At 38.8% G+C, this 22,119-nt stretch overlaps 1 protein-coding gene across 2 annotated transcripts; it reads right to left on the bottom strand.

Moving 5' to 3' along the window:
* Positions 1-1,710: 1,710 nt before the first annotated feature.
* On the bottom strand, positions 1,711-20,617 carry LOC117293308 (transcription factor AP-4-like). Of its 2 annotated transcripts, none has more exons than XM_033775564.1 (5): positions 20,205-20,617; positions 9,740-9,875; positions 9,041-9,247; positions 6,762-6,902; positions 1,711-5,149 (listed from the first exon to the last, which is right to left on the bottom strand). In XM_033775564.1, exons 1-5 carry the CDS (start codon positions 20,288-20,290, stop codon positions 4,700-4,702), a joined length of 1,020 nt encoding a protein of 339 aa, XP_033631455.1. In that variant the 5' UTR covers positions 20,291-20,617; the 3' UTR covers positions 1,711-4,699. The 2 variants fall into 2 exon arrangements, with proteins under 2 accessions (XP_033631455.1, XP_033631456.1); XM_033775565.1 differs by lacking the exon at positions 20,205-20,617 and adding an exon at positions 18,080-18,327.
* Positions 20,618-22,119: the final 1,502 nt, after the last annotated feature.

Raw genomic sequence — 22,119 nt, 5'->3', positions numbered from 1 at the left:
AAGAAGGTGGATTCAAATATTTTTCAACACACAACAAAACAAAAAGTTTGGTTCAAAAATTTAATTTACGTTGCCATTGTTCAGAACAAACCATGTTTAATCAAAACCAATGTCAAATCAATATGCATATTTTCCATTTGTTACTTCTGTACTTTTTATTGTGGCCAGGTACAGAACTGTTCAAAGATATGTAAATATTGGTTCTCAAAAAAAAAACCTTCAATAGTGTAAATGATCTTTTCATTAAAAAAAAAAATATGTATTCACTTATTCAGGTGGAACAAACAAAAACATGGTTTTTGAACTATCCTTTTCCCAAAGGCAACGATAATTTTATATTTTGAATCTTTTCATTTCTTGCAAACAGCCATTTCTCTGTGAAATTTGGACTTGACTTATCAACCTCTGAAGGTTTTGTGGCAATTCCCAACAAGAACTTCAAGTTTCACGTTTTCGGATTTCTGAAAAGAAAAAAAACTATCACAGGTTCAAGAGGGTATACCTGGCCCTTTTCTTGGTGTATCTTTAGATAATATAAGTAACCAGCAGATTACATAAGAGAATTGTGCTAATACAAGGATACTAAAATGTGATTTTTGTTTTCCTTTTGACAACTCCGAACTGTCTGACTACTTCCCAAATAATTCTGGGGCACTGGTTCACTCTTCATGCGAATGCAATACAAATTTTGACATCACATGGCTGATTCGCAGGAGTTGTGCACAGGTCAACTCCTGCGAATTATCCTTTGCGAATTTGTGACGTCAACAATTCACTTCATATCGCATTTGCAGGAACTATGAACCGGCTTTACTCAACCATCTAGTTGACTCTGATGCGACTTGGGAGTACGATTCGAGGGGGAAGCCTGGACCTACTTTCATGTTAGGATAAAGCAGATTTCCCATAACAAAGGGCATCTCTATGAAGAAGGCTAACATTACTACTTGAATATTTCAAAAGGCACCAAGGCAATGACTATGGGCACGGAGGAAAATGCCTCTAAGAACCAGTCCTTGACAAACATGGTGCATACAGCTGTATCCACAAAGAAAGGCAGACACTGGGTGTCGATTTGTGGTTTTGATTGTCAGAACCTTTTGTTTGAGAAATCTTCTCCACAATACTGCTGACAATTTGTTTGTCAAGACTTAAAAACACATAGTTCAGGGTTAGAACAGTTTAAGGAATGTTTAAAACCTGCAATGTTTTGAACACAAATATTTTCAATCATTTAAAAAAAAAAAAAACATTTTTATGGGCATTTGTTTTAAAAACAGATGTCCGTAAAAATATCAATTTTCATAAAGCAGGCATTTAACTGATTTTCTTTTGCCAATGGGTTCTAAAATACAAGTCTTTTAAAGATTTGAATTTCAAAGAAATGTCACGACTATGGTCAACAATTTCTAAGAAACTGGCGTGAGACATGTATGCCCGAATTCAATGGGCAAAAACGACATTTTGACAAGACAACAGGGGGAGAGAGTTTTCTTTGGTAAGGGTTTTGAAGGAAATTTTCCCATATATTTTTTGAAGGGTTTTCTATTTTAAATTACGGTAACTATGCACCCATAAAACCATCTCATGGTATTTTTGTAAAATTTTGGGCTGGTCGAGGAGGAAAATAAATAATTTAAGTATCAAAAGTCATTATTCAAATAAAAAATGTTTTGGTATAAAAAAATACACATTTTGTCACATAGTTTTTACTCATAATTTTTTTCTCAATAAATATTTTAAGTTTTTTTTTCTTGTTTTTGTTTTCTTTTTCTTCTTTTGACAGTTCAACATCAGAGTTGTACCCTACGTAAATCTGCTGGCTACACCAGACTACTCAGCTACAAATACTTTACATGTTTCATAAGACTAGACAACACTAAACACATTCACCAAGCATATACTACAATCAAAAACGTACATTTTACCACCCAGTTAAGGGGCCCTATTGTGAAGCTTAATTTTTTTCCAATGGTAAAATCAACTTGCTCCCATAGATTTGTTGCCTTCAAAAAGAGGCCTAAAGTAAAAGCGAAATAACAAGTTTTCCCATCAAGAAAGCGGGGAAAAAAAAAGTTAAGATGCTTTAAAAGCACAAAAGAAATGTTAAAAGCCATGTGAATGGTATCCAGCTCAGAAAACGGTTAAGACACTTTCTGCTTCAGCGGCTCAGCGAAATTGGGCTTCAACTCAGTTGTTTTTACGCCAATACACAAGGTATTAACATATAGGTTGAGTATTCGGTTGTTTTCACCAACATTCACAATATTGTACCTTTTCTTATACATTTACTATCAAGGAATCTTAACTGTGGCACAACAAAAATTATAATTCTAAGTATGAAAATCAATATTCTGAGAGTAGCTTCAGCCAGAGGTGGTATATGGTAGTAGTCTTTGAGATACAAGTTTGAACGCTTTTTTTAATGTGATTCATTCCCATGTTATAAGAGAGTAGCAGTCACAAAGTGGGCAACTCTGACACCACATTTCAAACAAAGCAAACTTTTATCCACTTTTTCCCCTCAAAGTCTGGCTGAAACACAGAAATGCGTGTTAGGCGAGAGCAAGGCTTATCAGTTACAAACAATTGTCCATGAAAACAGAAACGATCTGCTTCAGACATGCAGTGACACCTACAGCCTACCTAGAAGCCTGCATTCCACATCAATGAAATCCCCCCCCCCCCCTCTACATGATATAAACAGTTTGCCTGACCCAGTGCCATTGTGTCCTATCCTACCCACCATCCACACCAAGACCTGATTGGCACAGCGCCAACCCTAAAGACGCATGTGATCCAAGGGAACCCCACAAACCAACCAGCTGATAGCGTTGGTGGTGGTAGACCTTGGCAACCAGTCAAAGGGGAGTACGTGTATGTAGAACGCCCCGGTCCCCCCCCCCCCATGAAAGTAAAGTGACTTAACTTCCTGCTTTAAGTGCCTCTCCACTTCACTGTGGTGGTGGCTATGATAATCATCCGCTCTGTCCGAGTCAATGAATATATTTGCTTTACTACGCACCCAACACCCCCTTTCCCCCTCCCAGTCCCCGTTGAGGATCTGATGCTAGATTGAGTCCAACTTCCCACATGATGACTGTATCCCAAACTTGGCAAGGGTCCAGGCAACATTACCCCCCACCTGCACCACCGAGGCAACCAAGCTGTCTCGTTCGTGATTAACAGCCAGTCTAGACTGGAGAATGTGATTCAGCGTTGACTGTACTACTGACCTTTGACTCGACCCATTTGTTCACATTCTCACAGTCACCTGACTCTAACCCTTGCTCTTTCGATGGATACTGGCTGGTGGTGGTGATGGTAGAATAGTTCTGGCAAAACCAACAGTGTATGTTTATTTCCGCCTTTGTATTGAAACCTTAATACTTGTTTACAATACCTTCCAGGTTCCATGAAGAGGCGTTTACAACACTACTCGTACATGTGTGAAATGAATGCATGACGGAAATAAATCTAAAATTCTGTCGCGTATTATTTTTTCAGAATCCTTTTAACACTTGGAAATAGTAGCCACAACACAGATAATTTGAAATATTCAAATTATCCGCAACAAAAACACCAGTTCCAAGACTAAACATTAAAAGAAAAGGTACAACACTTGCAACGATAGTGGTTTAGACAGTGGCTTGTAATGAAAAAAAAATAAACATCCTTTGTTTCAGGGAGAGAAAAAGAGAGAGATTTTTGAGTTGAAAATGACAGAATTGCCATCATTTTTCTTGAAGATAACCATCCAGGGTTGAATGCCCTTCTAGACGCGAGTGAATCATGCGTGGCACCTGTCTGAACTTGACTTTTCTATGTTAAAGATTCCCAGAGCAGCTCGATCGACTGCTGCTAGTAGAAAGTGCCGCATCATTTCCACCGCCTTCCACTAGTACCAGTATGTACGCCTACATGCCAAACAATGTCCATGCCGGCAAAAAAACTACCGGACAGATTTATGACTAAGTCAATCCATCCTGTTTCATCAAGAACATTCTGTGATTCATTTCGTTTTGGGGGCAGAAAATGAAGGAGAACGGTTATGATGAGAGGCGACAGTGTAGAACCTACGCAGGTATTAGGGGCGAAAGTTTTAGCTGTTAAGGAAAATAAGCACCTTGCACAACGCTAGCATGCACAGCAGATATCGTGATTTGCATTTGAATAAAAATGCAGTGACCAAAAAAAAGAGTCTGTCCCGATCTAAGATTGCTCATCAGGCCGGTGTTTATATCTGTGTTCATTGACATTGAATAACTGAGAACATTTAGAAAGGTTTAGAAACACACAATTAAGTTTCTTTTGACTGAGCAAATTGGTCCAGGCCTGGTACATGAAGTACTTTTGTACAAACATTGTATGTACAGTAGTACAGGGTAAACTTGCTGGTAACTGTGCAGCAAGAAAACATCTGAAATCACAACGTTACCAAGACGACAACAACACAAAAGGAGTGACAATGTCTCCCCTCAACCGACGATAGAAAATTACAATTTGATATCTAGTTAATCTAATCTGATCTAATCTAATCACTACAAACGTGACTTGTCAATAAATATCCATCCACTACACATTACTATACTTTACCAGGTACTAGTTAAAAACCAAACTAGCTATTAAACTAGGTTTTGTTTTGGTTTTAATAGTTTTTAAGAATAAATACCCAAAAATAAAAGCACAAGTATCCTCATCACGACACAATGATGCTGGGCCGTGTTTTAAGCCTGTCAATCGGATGGAGAAGTTCTACAGTTACTCTGTTCAGATTAAGATGGCTCTCCGTGTCTGAGACAATGACCGAACACTCGTTGTGCTCCTTACGGTAAGTGTCCTCATCACCGCTTAACGTCTCCTCGTCTTCCCGCACCTTCCGCGCCTCATCCTCTGGGGTAGGGGTATGGCTGGGCGTCTGCTGGGGCGTGTTGCCCGGCGTTGTCTTGTCTCCCTCCAGGTGGCGGATGGCTTGCACGATGGTCTCCAGGTTTTGCCTCGACGTCGTAAGCGTGGTGGCCGGGCTGATGATGTGAGATGGGGGCGGGGTGAGTTGGTACTGCATTATGACGGGCCGCGGTGCCGGTGGCGGTGGTGGCTGTTCCATGATCTTACGCTCTTCGTAAGCCCTCTGTTCTTGGATTTTTATCTATGAAAAAGACACAATTCTTTCGTTTAACAATATTTTGGGCACGATAAAAAACAAAAACACAGATAGGGCATAGGGCAATTTCTTGGCCGAGAGCCGCCAGGAATTTCCACCACTGCTTTATTTCATGGATAAAGGGTTACATGTTTACTGGCAGAACACAAAACCTGACCTGACATGGTATCTGGGATATTTGTATCTATTTGTTTACTACTAGCACGCTTTTCACATGACAGAGCTGATAACCAGGAAATAAAACCCATTAATATCCTTGGGAGTTTAATCCCACAGCCACCCTCTGTCCGTTTCACATGCAATTTTCATGGGAAGAATGAGCACTTGGCATGCAAACCCCTGGGTTACAGGTAACCCTAGCTTGTTCTAGCTTAAACCTACATTGTACTCCCATGCAGGGGTAACTAGTTTTCCCGGAAAATGCTATTTCCCAGGAGTTCGCCAGAGTTTGCCATTTGTCCTGGGAATTTCCTAGGAAATTCGTACAGTATGTGATACTCCTGGTGTCGAATTTATTGGAACAAGTGGAAAGTATGAACAACCCTGATCGAAACAACCTAAAAGAGATACAAGGTGATGTGGTGTATAATGCCAGACCGTGCCAAAAACACCTGGGCAGTCCTCTTTTCTTATAAACAGTAAATGAGCTTGCTGAAAGCATTATACACAACACCGAAACTACAACTTTATTACCAATCCGAGCCATAATGGTCAAGTGTCTTGCTAAAGGACACAAGCGCCGTGACTGGGAACTGCAACCAACACTCTGACAACACACTGGAGCCTGAGGCCAGAGCACTTGACCGCTTGGCCACGACACTCCATACTCTGTAAGCAGATATTGGTACCTAACAGTATAGAACCCCAATGATCATCCCAAAAAACAGGCCTGGAATTACACAGAGGTCACAGCCTTGGTTGCCCTGGGCCCAATTTCATAGAGCTGCTAAGCACAAACATTTGCCTAGCATGAAGTTTCTGCCTCAATAAAAACAGGATTACCAACCAAATTTCCACATGATTTTCAGGATGAGCAAACATCAGCTGAATACCAGTAGAAAGCAATATGCAACAAATGGAAATTTTTGTTGGTAATCCTGTTTTTATCAAGGAAGAAATTTCATGCTAAGCAAATTGTTGTGCTTAGCAGCTCTATGAAATTGGGCCCTGGTCATGGTCTTGGTGCCCCATTGAATAAAAGATTTCCCAATAGCAGTGCCCTTTGCAAAATGAAAATGGCCTTGTCCTCTCAGCTCCCAGGAATAAAGTTCAAGGCCTGGGCCCCATTTCATAGAGCTGCTTAAGCACAAAATTTTGCTTAAGCAAAAAATTCATTGCTTAGTAAAATCAGATTACCGGCCAAGACTCCACTCAGTTGTTATGCTAAGTAAATAACAGCTAAATACTAGTCATAAGCAATGTATATGGCATGAAATTTTGGCCAGTAACATGTGTAAAATAAGCGAGCTATTTTCGTGCTTAAGCAAGTTTTTGCTAAAGCAGCTCTATAAAATTGGCCCCTGGTAACAACCACATCTACAAACATTTGTCTATCGGCTGAGCACAGTCAGGAAAGACACCTGTAAAGAAAACCTACCTGTTGAGCAAGCTCTTTTAATTTCTCTGGATACAGCTGGGACTCGAGGGACCTGTTCTGTTCCTCCAGAAGCATCCGATACCTTCTCTCTCTGTCTAACTGGCAACGAAGGTCTACAAGTTCCCGTTTTAGCTCATCCACCTGAGGGGAGGGGGAGGAGAGAGAATTAAAAACAGAATGAACGAGATGAAAAACCAAAAAATAATTGGGATAACTTTTTATAGGGCAATTTTTTTTTAAGGGATACAATTAAAGTATGTCGATTTTTGTATTGTGCTAATCCAGATTGAATGCTTAGCAAATTCCAATGTGCCTAGATAAACCAATCTATCAAGATTTCACCCACAAAGTAAATTAGTTACGAATGGCAATTTATTTTTGTTATTCTTAGAAGAAGAAAGTACCTGTAGGTTTTAGCACGGAGCATGACAAAACAGGTCTCATTCTGAATCATCACAATAGAAGAGCCGGCTACGTGGATCTTGCAATCAGGAAGATTTTGTCCGAATCAAATTTATTTTCCATGATTGCGTGGATGAAATCTGGATAGCATTTTTTGTTTTTTATCCAGCCATTTTATTAAGCTAAGCACGCAATTTTGATTAGGAACAAGTTTCCATAATCAGGAAGATCTTTAAATTTGAATCAGATTATGGAAAGTTTGGTTTGCCGTCAGGGAACTGTCTTCAATATCAGGCAGAGTTGGCAGAGCTCTACTATTTACAAACAAGTATTTTGATCGCCCAAATATGTTACATGTTTCCATTATTATTATTTATTCGTACTATTAGCGCTGGCCCGATCCATATGGTTGAAGCAGTATTCAACCATATGCTGCCTCAATAACAGTTTGTGACCTACATGTACAACAAGAGCGATAACTAATGATCCATGTCGAGCACAAGATATGATTCATTTAATCTTATATCTGCATTGTGGCACCTGGTGCAACATACATGTAACACACAGGTCTGGAATAATAATAACTTTGCGAGGGCAAGGCCTTTTTCGTTTTGCAAATGGAATACCAGGACTGATACTTCACGGAGGCACTGAAGACGATTGCCTCCGTGCCCCCTGGTTATTGCCTTGGTGCCCTTAAAATGCTCCAGTAGAAATTTACAATTTTCTCATAGAGGGCCAGATTTCAAAAACAAAGCATACAGTCCTGAAAGTCTGCTATCTCATATTTAAGTTTATGGAAAACTTTTGAAGCGACCATTATGGCCTCTGAGGCAACTTGCACGGTGCAAATTGGAGAAAAGTCTCAAACAAATGCATAAGTATGCATTATTATTTGTGCCTAATTGGTATACTTATTTTATGTTTTGCATATTGTACCACCATTTTGTACATTCAATATGGCGTGATTGCATAAAATAACAAAAACTTTTTATTTAGGGAGGGGGAGCAAAGTATGCATAATGGAAGAAGGATCGAGGCAGGTCAGATGACATGATAACCTTGGTTAAAATTCATGGTCCTTTCAATGTATCTTTCAATGTATCCAACATAATGTCCATTCCTGATACCATATAGAGGTAGAATGCTCATTAAAAAGTCTGCAATCCACTTTGAGGAAATCAAGGTCCAATAAAGTTTTAATAGGAGAGTCACATTCCAGGAAAAAACATTGAAACCAACCCACTGAGAGTACCTGGCTTTAAAGTGACCTCTGACCCTGAATATCCTAGACCAATTTTCAGTTGCTTTCACTTTCCTCTGGTGCAAATTTGCATTATTTACATTTTCAAGGAAAAGTGCTTTCATGGTTTCGAAAAGGAAAACATTCAGTTTTGTTTCTGAGAAACATTACCTTTGATCTAATATGGGGACAGTGCCTAGACTTCATATAGTCTGTCTTTATTAATTAACTAATCAAAAAGGTAGTCTTATCTTTAAGTCCACAGATATCCTGGCCCTTAACTTGAGTACAGCTTTTCGATGATTTACAACAACAATGGTTGATTAGATTTCACGAGACGCGAGGATTAATCCTAACTCGAGTTAGGATGAGTATTTCGTCCTAACTTTAGGATTACAGGTGTACATGTTACAGTGCAAGGCTGGGACTCGTCCAAAGTCCTAAGATTAATGGACTAAGTTAGGAAGAGTTTGGTGAAATCGACGGCTGGACACTTAAAGATTTAAACACAACTGGTCTGTCTTTTTCTCTATAAGAAAATTGATCACAAAAGAGATATCTGTTGGGGAAAAAACCTGAAATTGGAAAAACAATCCTAAGGAATCACTGGTCTGTAATTAAATCCCTTTCTTACATTTGTGTCTTCAAAGTTTTCCGGGCTGCCGATTCCTTCATCCATCATGCTGTCTTGGCGCTTCCGTCGTTTGGGCGAGGGCGACTCGGAATCCTCCTTGTCGTATTTGCGCATGATGCGCTTGAATTGGATCACCTGGTTGAGCAGCTGTGTCTTCTCCTGCTCCAGGCGATAGATGAAGTCAGACGTCTGCTGCAAGATGGCCGCCTAGTAACCAAGAAAAAGCGAACAGTTAAACTAACTACTAAATAACACAATATCTGTTTGGGTTTTTCTCCAATGAATTCCTAAAAATAATGTAAATTTCATACACCCTTGATTTTTTTTTATCTGTATTTCTGTGTTTACTATTTGGATCCAGAACATGATGTCAGTTTAGTAGGGCCCTCGGGTTGCTCATTGACATAATATTATGTGCGTTACTGACATACAGCTGTGGGTTTACCATTGTTTCATCTTGTAAACCGTTCCTGCAGGCCTTAAATTTTGTTCTTGAAGGGGCACAGCAATTTTCCCCTGTCCCTTCCATGAGGGAAATTGTAAATTTGTATTGGAACTTTGCAGAGAGCACCACGGCATATGCACAGGGCACCACGGCCATAGCTGTGGGTGGCAGGGGCTATTTCGAGGCCTGTCCATGGTGCTATGATAAATTTGAACTACCTTTTGTTATAATTTAACTTCGGCTTTGATCCTTACCTTGCTGAGTTTCTCGCCATCATGGTTCGGAAGGAGAGTGCGAAGGGACTGGAATCCAGAATTGATGCTCTGCATTCGCCGTCGCTCGTTGCTGTTGGCGATCTCACGGCGGATGCGTTTGTCCTGCTCCTTCTGACTGTTGGGAGAAAATTAAGCAAAAATATAGACAGTTTGGTAAAAATAACAACAAAAAACAAGCTTTTAAAATGTCAGTTTGGTTTTTATGGTTAGGCAAATGGTACCATTGAGAAGAGTGAAATCTACAGTTTGTAACAGAGAGGACCCTTGCGTCGCTCCGCTAACACTTAGCCGCTCCGCTAACACTGTGTTAACTATAACAGTACACACACGTAAAGGGAGGCAGCGACACAAACTTAACTTTCAAAATAACAAAAACGAAATTCACAATTTACCAAGCTTGATGAATCAATTAAATACATCAATGAGATGAGAAAACAAACAGGTGGTTATTCAAAGATAAGGAACACAGTGTTTACAAATTCACTATCTTTAAAATATTCCTTTTCCTTTCTCCTGTCTTTTATCTTGTATTTTTCTATGCACCAAATCGCTTGACCGAATCGCACCTTGATGTACATGATTAGGATATGATATACACATATATATGTACAATCAGAACAAGAAGTACTTTTCAAAAAGTTATTTTAAGGTTGGTTTGTTTCCATTTTTTTTAATGAAACATTAGAAGAGATACAACATGTACCTATATGGCTTGAACATTATAAAACAGACAATGTCAATATAGGTTGGGACAGGAATACTGCCCTCTTTTCTCTAAAACATTTGTATCAACCAATCAAAATGTTTTGTTGGTTATCAATCTTTAGTAAGTATGTTGAACAGGATGATCACAGCTCTGTACAATTTCCTGTGGAAAACTACAGCTTTACAAATGCTCATGAATAATGCATGACAACATTTCAACCAATGAGATACAGCGCTTAGAGGGAGGTATACATTTGGTTATTACTCCAAACATAAATGGCCATAAAAGACTCCTAAAAGAGCACTGGAGAGCTGCTGATATTGTAAAAGTGTTATGAATTGGGAAATGATGGTTATTTTCAGACTTATCTATCTTCTGAGAGTTGCATCATACTGAAATGCATCTGGTGTTTGACTTAAACAAGTTTTATTACCCAAAACTGGATAACATCCAACCATTGTGGCAATGGGCCAATAATGTCGCAGCTTGTGATGTGTGTGTTTTGATTCGGTCAGACATTGCCACACAAGCAACACCCAACTAATCAACCATCCCCGAAGAAAAACAATTAAACTCAAACACATACACCTGTACACATTTTTTTAAACCTCTTGGCAAGGAACTACTCCATTCTAAAACCCTGTCAGTCCTGATACTTTTCACAGAGGCATTTGCCTGGTCATTGCCTATGTGCTCTTGAAATACTCAGTTGAAATATTACAATTTCGACCTTGCCCTTGCCTTTTCAAAACAAAGCATACAGGTCTCCTTGTCCATCTATTTTGGCAAAAAGCCTGTTAACAAATCGCAATCAATTTATCCCACGAACCCACTAACAGCAAAGTAGAAGTATTATAAACGACAACAGACTTTACAGATCTAAAAATAGCTCTATGAGGAAAAGAAAAATGTCTGAGAGAGGTCAAAGGTGCGAGCAAACTTTATTACCGAGCATGCACTCCACAATGTACAAGGCAGTATAATCCGTGCCAATGTATATAAACACACACCCACGCAAATGTACCTTGATCGGCGGGCAATACACAGTCGGAGAAAACAGTAATCCCACCATAACATGACCCCCTACCTAGTTTCTGGTTCACTGGCTGGTATGTTTATCAGTGTATTTTTTTCTTTTATCAAAGTTCCTCGTGAATGCGTTTTTTATCGCTAGGCACAGTGCACCATTTCCGCTTTGTATTCTAGTACAGATACTACTGTGTACACAGAGTCAACACGAAAAATACACGGCTGACTTGGGAACCACCTGATAAGGCGTTGATAACGTTACTCTTGTTGTCCCACATAGCTACCTCCGCCAGCTGATTCGAATTAAGTGCTTTTCACACAGCATATAAGTTTAACTGGGGTCCCTTGCTTATTTTTATCATGGTTGTAAAACGCAGCAATGTTTGACAATATTTTGCAAGAGAACTTGCAACTTGGACAGTGTAAACAATTGCTGTCCTTTCAAGTTATGAGGAACATGTTGTGCAGTTTTTACAACCATGCACCAATTTAGCAAGGGACCCTTGCTTAAGTGCTCTCATGTGAAAGGGGCTTTAGCAGCTGGATGGGACATAACACAGTGACTCCTGCAGTTGAACAACTTGTTATTGATAATATGTATTAGGGAAGGGGGCAGATAAGTGAAGATATCTCTTCCTTGTGAATACTTGACACTTTCCTGGTGTAATAGACTTTAGGATTTTCTAATGGAAGTGCAATTTTTGCAAAATGGAAATGCCGTTGCTCTCATTCATTAGTTACACATTCACAGACTATGGTAAAAGTCTAAATGCTATGCCAAAAAACCTTCTTTTTTTTCTTTTGTTAGAGAAGGCTGAAACGACTAGTTTCACTTTATAAATAACTAGAGTTTGCACAATAGGTTTTCACAAAGTGAAACAACTTCACAAAAGCCAAAGAATTGAACATTCTTTAATCTTTACGAGTCGCCCTTGGAAAAAACTTTATGTGCATACCTGGTTTTCCTGAACAATAATCTGGCACAATAAAATGATGCACACATTACGCAATGTTTGTTTACATATTGTACACTGCCCTCCAGCAGATGATGTACTAGTGCATGTAATATTCAACAAGCAAAATGTTGGAATTACATTTTGCATAGTGATGTACACTGAAAAAGTCTGGTACATGTAATCTCACCCTTATTGTACTGTATTCAACCACTGAGAATGCTACAGATTGCACAGAATTCTTTTTAAAACAGCGTGCTTTGGCCTACCTTGCAAATTTTGGTACAGAATTGGAAATTTTGAAATTCGCAAATGTGTCGGGAAAAAAAACCTTTCCATTCCAAATCAAAGACAAGATAATTACCAATTCAATGAATCACATTACTAAAGAAGAAGAAAATAGACAGATAGTTTAACAACAAACCACCATGCCAAAACCACAAAGTCATGACCGTTGCCGGTCGGTTCAAAAACAAAAAGCCAGCTGCTCCACAGCCCCATCCATCACGACGACTTCCCACGCTAAGCACTGGCTACGTTTCCTCTATTGTCAACCACAGTCTATTACGGTAGAACCAAGCAAACCCATTAAAAAACTCTAAGAACCTGCTAACATCAGGAAATCCCCCCTAACACAGTCCATTGAGATGAGACATAAACCACTGGGTCTAGTCTCTTGAGTCAAAAAGGAAATCAATACATTCGTCAACCCACCACCCCACACCTGCCCTTTCTTTAATTTTAATATTTAGGATTTTATTAGACTGTAAGATGGTCGCATGGCCTCCGTTGCCCCTGGTCTTGGCCTTGGTGCCCTTATCTGGACTGCACACTTGTTGAAAGATATAAAATTATTACATTTTAAAGGCAGTGGTCACTATTGGTAATTACTCAAAATAATTATTAGCATAAAACCTCTCTTGGTGACAAGTAATGGGGAGAGGTTGGTGGTATAAAACATTATTGTGAGAAACAGCTCCCTCTGACAGGCCATAGTTTTGGAGAAAGAAGTAATTTTCCACGAATTTGATTTCGAGACCTCAAGTTTAGAACTTGAGGTCTCGAAATCAACCATATAAACGCACACAACTTCGTGTGACAAGAGTGTTTTCTTCTTTCATTATTATCTCGCAACTTCGATGACCGATTGAGCTGAAATTTTCACAGGTTTGTTATTTTATGCTGATGTTGAGATACACTAACTGTGAAGGCTAGTCTTTGACAATTACCAATTAGTGTCCACTGCCTTTAACTCTAATCATTCATGTCAGATAAAATTTGAAACAGAAGGTTTCTTTTTCTGTAACCACCCAAAGTTGGTATCTCACATGATAACTGTAAATGCTTGTTACTTTTTAAACAGATTAATATCTTTGTCTTGCTACTAGTGATTTGTTATCATTTTTCCCTTTGTTCCTTTGGAACGACCGCATAGTTCTTAAAGCATTACTCATACACTGAAACTTGCACTCCACTACTGTGGACAGATTTTTTTGTTTATGTAAAACACCCCCCCCCCCCCTCCAACCCCCACCCGCTCCACACCACCATCATTAGCAAAATCAATACAACACCAACCACGGTAACACGTTTATTGACAGACAGAAGGAAAAAAAAGGGAAAATAGAAACAAACAAAACAAAGAGCCCCGTCTGAATATTCATAAAACCTGAACCAGATAATGTTCACCATCAGACAATTTGCAAAATGAGAAATTAAGGCCAGCTGATTCCCGAAGTCAACCACCACAGTACAAAGCCTTCTTGGCAACCTCAGAAACACCTGCTTACCCTGACTGGCTTATTAATAATTCATAAGGTTATTCCATTCATGAAAGAGGGGTGAGTATCTCAACATACGCACTGACAAATAACATGAAGTATTTTGTTGGCTGTCATAAGAGAATAGAGCAGCTTGGGTTTTGATTCAAATTGCCTTCTTGAAATTTAAAAAGAAAGTTTGAGGATTTAGAGATGATGATAAATTAGAGAAATTCATCCTGTTGTAATTATTAATTAAAGTGATCCTTACATGTATGAATCAAAAACTTATGAGGTTGTGTCGTAAACTTGGGTTATCCCTGTCTAGTCAATCCAAGCCAAAATATGGCTTGACCTAGACAAAATTGCAACAGAAACTATTTTTTTTGCAAGTGTCTCCTGAAACCCTCTAAAGCAACATATCCCAAAAGTAGAAAAAAGTAAGCAGGGGAAATATGCATAATTTGCATAAATTAAAAATTACTGTTTTTCCCCTAAAATACTTATGCACACCCTATACAAAGTAAATATTTTATTTGTTCACATGATTTTGAAAATACAATGCTAGTCCAGACAAATAGCTATGTTGCAAGAGCACCAGCATGGTCCATACAGGGGTTGTTGGTTCTAATCCCGCTCTGGCTAATTTTTCTTTGTTAAACTCAAAATGATGTACAAATTTACCCAGTCAGTTCCCCTTCACTTGGTAACGTAAACTTGCGACAAAGTTTTAGAACACACAACCAAAATATTAATAAATACTTAAACCTGTAAGAATGTGTTTGTAACAATAACATTGACTGCAAAAGTTTTAAAGGCACTGGACACTATTGGTAATTACTCAAAATAACTATTAGCTTAGACCCTTACTTGGTAACGAATAATGGAGAGCTGTTGATGGTATAAAATATTTCAAGAAAGAAGTAATTTTCCACGAATTTGATTTTGAGACCTCAGAATTCGATTTTGAGGTCCCAAAATCAAGCATCTTGAAGCACACAACTCTGTGTGACATTGACAAGGATGTTTTTTCGGTCATTATTATCTCGCAAGTTCGACACCAACTGAGCTAAAATTTTCATAGGTTTGTTATTTTATATGCGTTCTTGAGATACACCAAGTGAGAGATTGGTCTTTGATAATTACCAATAGTGTCCATGTCTTTAATCACACTGCCGTCGATTTCACAAAACTCTTCCTAACTTAGGATTAATCTTATGACTTAGGACGAGTCCCAACCCTACACTGTAGCATGCAGAGTCCTTACTCGACTCGAGATAAGAGGAGTGCTAACTCTTTGTGAAATCGACGGCTGGAGCTCAGCACCATAATCAGTAATCCTGTTCAATTGTTTCACTTCCCTATTTTAACACAACCCACTTAATTTATATAGGGCGAAACATCAACATGGCGCAGGCTGAGTACATTTGAGGGAAAACCCCTCTCAGTTTGTTATTTATTTATCACTTATTCTGGTGTTTACATACAATACATGGACACAGTTCAAATTAAAATACTGCTGAACAGCTGAAATTTTTTTATTTAGGCCTGTCTATAAGGCTGAGTAAAAAAGAAACTTGTTTAGTGTCCCCACCCGCTTCCTTTTTAAAAATCTCCTCCTTTTTTTTTATATGTACATTAAAAATTTTACAAAAGTGTCCAATTTAAAGCATTGTTCTGATTCCTGAACAGTCTGTTTGTTAACAAACGTTGTGCACTCTGCCAAACGTCACGTCAACAATTCCAAGTTCCCTAAATTGAGAGACCTAGCCAAATAGAAGAGCAACTGTTAATTATTTAACAGAAATAGTAATATACTTCGCACCTAAAAATACGTTTTTTCTTCTTGTTTTGAAACTCAATATTTTTTTTCTTGACTCTAGCGATAATTGAATCCGGAACCGACACCTTTCAGTCGCTTTCATTATCGAGAACTGACCTCCCCTCCCGCACAACATGGAAGATCCCACACCCCAGACCAAGTGACTTGGCACAGTGCCATGCTTGGCACTGTGCCAAAGGCTTTGTTGGGCAGCACTTTTTTCCTCCCTTCTCATCATGTATACAGTGTGATATGTACATGTACATAAATGTATTATTACACATACACATAAAAGTGTATTTAAAATGCTATACATGATTCATGTATTATTTTGTCTGCACTAATACTCTCTGCTTCTCTGAAATTTCTCTTTGATATCGGATACAAAAATGGCTGGCAGCTGATTCGGCCAACTTGTCTTACTCAGGTCAAACCATTAACTCAAACAATTTACTTCAAAATATTCAATTGGTGCGAGCCTTTATCTTGTGACAAGAATTAAAGACTAAAAATTTTGAAAATCATTCTTAAAATAATTTGCATTGGAACAAATTTCTCTTTTACACAATACAGTTCTGCATGTTTTGCAATGTAAATAAATTCCCATTGTTTTTATTTTATTCTACACTGACACACAATTAACAGAGATTTTAGGAACTGACAACTGTGAACTTCTTTCCACACCAAATCAAAGACTTATAATCAACCCATAATGGCAAAGGGATTAAACCCCATGCCCAATGATGAAGGGAATAAATTTGTTGCATCAATGCAACACCGTGGTAATGTATCTTGGTTGTGGAACAATATTCAAAGAGCAAATTTGTTTGTATCTTTGCGTGCAGCATTCTATTGGTTATGAGTGTACATACATCCAGGTCATTTTCAGCGAGATATGACCTTATAAAACTTCAAACTGGCTGTTAGCGTAAATACTATTTTACGAGATACAACTTTTTTGCACTGACACATCAAATTAATTTTAGTCCAACTTCTTAGTCTTTTCCGAAACACTAAAAAACAACCGTTTGTAAGAATGTTTAAAAACACAAATATTTATATTTTCCATTTCAAAAAGTATTCGTGCTTGATGTTTCATGGACTGTCAAAAAGACACACTCCATGCCTGCAGTCATATATTCCTTGCGTCAAAAGCTCAAACAGCACCCTCACCCCCTCACTGAGGTCAAGGGATGACCCATCATTGGCCAAGACTTGGTGGAACGCATGCACATTTCCATTTTTTAAACCTCAGTGATGGCGTCGCGACTGCAGATGTAAAGGGTCTTTGATTTGGTTGACACATGCCCCAAGCAATGTTTCACTATAAATCTTAAACTCCCCCACTCAGTTGTCCTTTACAAAATGTTAAGGAAACAAAGTGCCCTAAACAGGAATGACGCAAGGCCTTATAAGGACACAATGTTATTTGTTAAAGGTCTTTGACACCATTGCCCCCCTCCCACGCCCCCTCCCATGCCCCCTCCCACGCTCCCCTTCCCACGCCCCAGCACCACCTTGAAATATGTAACTCTTCAAAGTTGCACAGTCATTCAAAGTAATTCTCGATTTCCCCACGGAGGAAATTTGACTTTGTTAAGGCTTAGCCATTCCCCGACTGAGCATCCGCATCTTAAAATGTGTCATCAATGTCTGTTGGGGGATTTTGTCTTGAAGGAAAATTATTTTTTTTTAATTTCAATATGCACCGTAATTATCTATAGTCAACTTTACACTTAATTTAAGTGGTTTGAGATATGAACACAATGTTATAAATAAATAAATAAACGTACATAAATAATAAAAGTAACACATGAGTAATTTTTATTATTACTGTTTGAACATTATTTAAAAATTATTATTTTAATCTACTGAAATTGAAATACGAAAAAAATCTGTACACATCAAGTTCAAGTGATTTTAAATTTGTGAGTTTATTCTTTAAAAATCCAAGAGCTTAAATGTTTGTATTTTTGTATTAAAATAAAAAAATGAATGTAATATAAACAGTTCCTCGGATTGTGAAGAAAAAAACAAAAACAAAGGTACCTGGTTATTTCGTTTCACACATGACCAGTAGACGGGCTCTGTAAAACCAGGGTAGCGGCAAACCCCCCAAAATCAACACTCTTGCTTGACTGAGAAACTTGATAAGCATTAAAATCACACAGACTTTTAGAATATTGCAGCATTACACCATATGTTATGGAAACTGAGCCATTTTAACATTACATGACCCAAGAGTCAGACTGTTCCAGGCCAGACAGACAGCGTCTGGCTTGATCCACTCTGCCTCTAGGTAAGTTCCAAGTATCCACACAGTTTGAACGTTTACACATTCTGTATTGGTTTCAGTTGCCATATGGTGCGTGGGTTTGCTCGGTGTGTAAAGTCCTGTTTGCTGATCACCCCCTCCACATGTATTGGTTTGACCAATGATCTGAATGCTGATCTGAGACTTTAAATGAGGTTTAATTATCACCCAGTTTATACATAATCCTATATTAAAATAATCGTATGATGTTCGATTCAACTTCAGATCAACTTCTACATGTTTGTTCGAACTAGCAACATTAATTCCAAGAGAAATTTTATTTATTTCTCTCGATATTTCTCTCAATATTTCTCAAATCAAACACATTTTATCAACCCGCTTCGCATTTTTTGATTGTGTGCTGTGCATCTTTAAGTTATATAGTTGCGTTAACGTGTCGGGAAGAGGGTTGCGTTATCGCAACTATGCATCTTACAGAAATAAAACATAATTTTCCACTGGTTAGAAATTTGAAGAAAAATGGGAAAATAATACTCCAAGGAAATAATATTTCAGCATTAAATTCATTTGGATTTCCATAGTGAAATGGTTTGATTATTATAAACAAAGCTCAATGGTTTGATTATATAATCAGCATGGTTCCTCCATCCACCAAGATTAAACATACAAGAATAAGGTCCACATCCATCCCAAAGAAAAAGGTATACCAGAAAAGTGTGTTCTATGTTTAGAACCATGAAGAATGCAAGCATTGTCCGCGCACAATTCCCAAACCATGTGCTGACATTCCACACTCCTTTACAAATCTTGAGTCATTGTATACCTTCATAATAAGATTATCAAGTGGTTCAGCTTGGACGCCTCTCTCTAAATCGAACCACTATTCAACTAAGAAACTGCCGCATCAGCTGAGCCCAGAATTGTCTAAGATCCTGAATATAACGGGCACATAAAACATCCTCTTCAGCCGGTCCGATAATCCAGGTCCGGTGTCATTTGCATACTACACCCACGCAACAACGACAGCCAGCAGCCCCTCGCCAAGGCATGGCAGTCAACATACCCGCTATGCTACAAAACATGCTGCGACTGTAAAAATTTGCTTCACGCCTACGTGCAGAGTGACACACGTGTGGTCGTAAAAAACCGCAAAAAATAATACTCATTTGCGTTCACAACAAAAACAAATTACTCTACAAAATGATAGTAGCATATCAAATACACACTGGATGTACACAGTTTGTAAATTAAGATGGGTTCGGGAGAGAGGTTTGAAAAAAAAACAGTGAACAACATCGAGAAAGTATGGAGGAAGGGAGAATGACTTGAGTTTTTTTTCTCGGGGGAATCATGTGTGTGTGTGGGCAGCAGACTGGCAAAAGGCGTGGCAGCCCGGCTTACACAGGAATATGACATAGGACTTTAAATCTCTTCTACTTTAAAAACAGCTGATTTCAGATCAAATAAAACAGAAGTATACAACTCTTTAATCCTTACTGATGATGTGGGTAGCATTTTCCGGTAAAAATCCATTCATAATCGCACACAATCGAGACATAATGCGAGCGTTGTTACGTGTGTGTGGTCGTCGTAGTACAATACAACTGATTACAACGTGCGCAACAACGTTGGGTTGGTTGCGCGCACGTGGGGAAAACCCTAAACAAACTGTCCCAAATAAATGCATCAATGAATACAATTTCCCCAACAAAATGTATCTAAACACACCTATCATGTATTAATCATTAAAGACAAATATCAGAAAACAACTAATTTCATCATTTATATGGCAAAAAATGATTCAAACTTTCATTTATTTACAAACGTAAATAGTCAATCACGTGGCGGATGAGAATAAGCTTTTTTTGACAAAGACAAAACGGGATTTAAATAACATACCCTCCAACTGGCGACGAAATCGGACCTGGCATAGCACCGCTCATCTCTGAAAATTCTTTCTCCATCTTGCGCATATAATACGCCATATTTTCCCACAGATCAGCGATATTTTCCAAGGAAAATTGTGCGATATTTGGAGGAAAAACACAGTGTTATTATTTTGTCTCAGATGAACCCGGCGTGGTTTAGAGAGTATGCGTGGTTTATTATCGTGGCGGGAAACAGCTGGTGATACACAGTCAGCTGCGATACGCTCAAGGTTACGATATATCCAACCGCCAACGTGTGTTTTCTCCTTTTCAGTCACCTATGAAATCTGTAAAAGTCCAGTTTGGACAAAATGTGTTCTCTTGATTGTTATGAATCAAATCGCCACATAAAAGTAAGACAAATTGTCCGAAATCACATCTGCAAAACTGTTGTTTCGGCGGACTACAGCGTTTGTGGCGGATGAAACATGAATAACTCGGCTATAATCAGCTGACAGGTTGGCATGGCGCGGCCAGCCTATGCAGTTTACAGTGTCAACAGCTGTGTCAAATTCCGTAGTCACTTTATAGAAGAATCTACTATAAATACAAATTCTAAAATCCACAAACAAAAACTGTTTAGCAAGAAATTACAAATAAAACGGTAACCATGTGTAAAAGCAAACATTATTATTATAATGAGTAAGTGTATGACACCTTCAATGTCGTTTTTTATATGCAAACTATGGATCATATTTCATATTTTTCTAAATTCTCCCTACCACATGGAATGTTCGACTTCGATGAATGGTATGTGAAATCATCCAATCAGAACCATTCTCATCGCATAACTGTCAATCAAATCTAAAAACGAAGTATTACAGCATGAGTAATGTCCAGTGGGCAATGTCATTGGCTGATTTCTTTTCGCGGGTTTCCTGTGTGTCTATTCATCAGCCTTGCCAACCTGACGGTTTCGTTGTGCCCATTTTTTCATTCATAGCTTGTGTGTGGGGGCTCGGCTTGTGTTTATCTACTACTACTGACTGCACTTTATAAGAACTGACTTTTAAAGTTACCATACCTTCTTTTTTTGTGAGCATGTTACTTTTCAAAATAATTGTTCGGACTTGCAAGGTATCCATTTCAAAATTAAATCATTTGGCACCTGTTCCCATGTCCCAGGCCACTTTATCCTTTTCCCACGAATACCTCAAATGTATCAGAGCGTATAAACTTTTGTGATGGGGTTCCGTTTGAGCATGCACAATAAACACTAAAAAGCAGTGAATGACGACAAAGCACATACCATAGCACATACCAAAGTATTTTTACTTTCACATTTTGAATACATCAACCTTCCTCCATGCATCAACCATCATGGGCGGAAAGGCCTAATACTTTTAGAATGCCTTCGCAGCAGGGACCATTGCCGTGATCCCGTATGTCTGCCCCCCCCCCCCCCCCCGACGCCCCTGCCCCGACGCCCCCCCCCCCCACCACCACCTAAACCGCGCCCCATCCTCTGGGTCGGGAGGGTTGCGGCGGCATAATCTACTTGTAAAGACAAAATTAAATTATTAGTTATTAATGCTACATACCAATTATGCCTCCCCCATGGACCAATAATATTGGGCCATGGGGGGGGGGGGGGGGGGAGGGGGGTATCCACCAAGTTTTGTCCTTATGTATGTGACCGGTGTCAGATGCAATTGTGTCTGCCATGCAACTGTCCGCTCCGGACATTTTTGCATATGCAATCGTGTTTGGGGCTACGCAAAAACAATCCAGTGGACATGTACTATTGAACGCGCGTAAGCGAGCGTGCATCACTGAACCTACGCAGCATATGAATATTCACGTATTTTTATTGCAGCGAATACCTAATGGCCGAACATTCCCCATGTCAATCATGACTATGCGCTCTATAGCTTGTAAAAAAAAAT

Source organism: Asterias rubens, chromosome 8 (assembly GCF_902459465.1).
Source record: "Asterias rubens chromosome 8, eAstRub1.3, whole genome shotgun sequence".
Classification (NCBI taxonomy): Eukaryota; Metazoa; Echinodermata; class Asteroidea; order Forcipulatida; family Asteriidae; genus Asterias; species Asterias rubens.
Note: the sequence above shows the minus strand (reverse complement) of the source record. Positions and strands in the feature narration are given on the sequence as shown.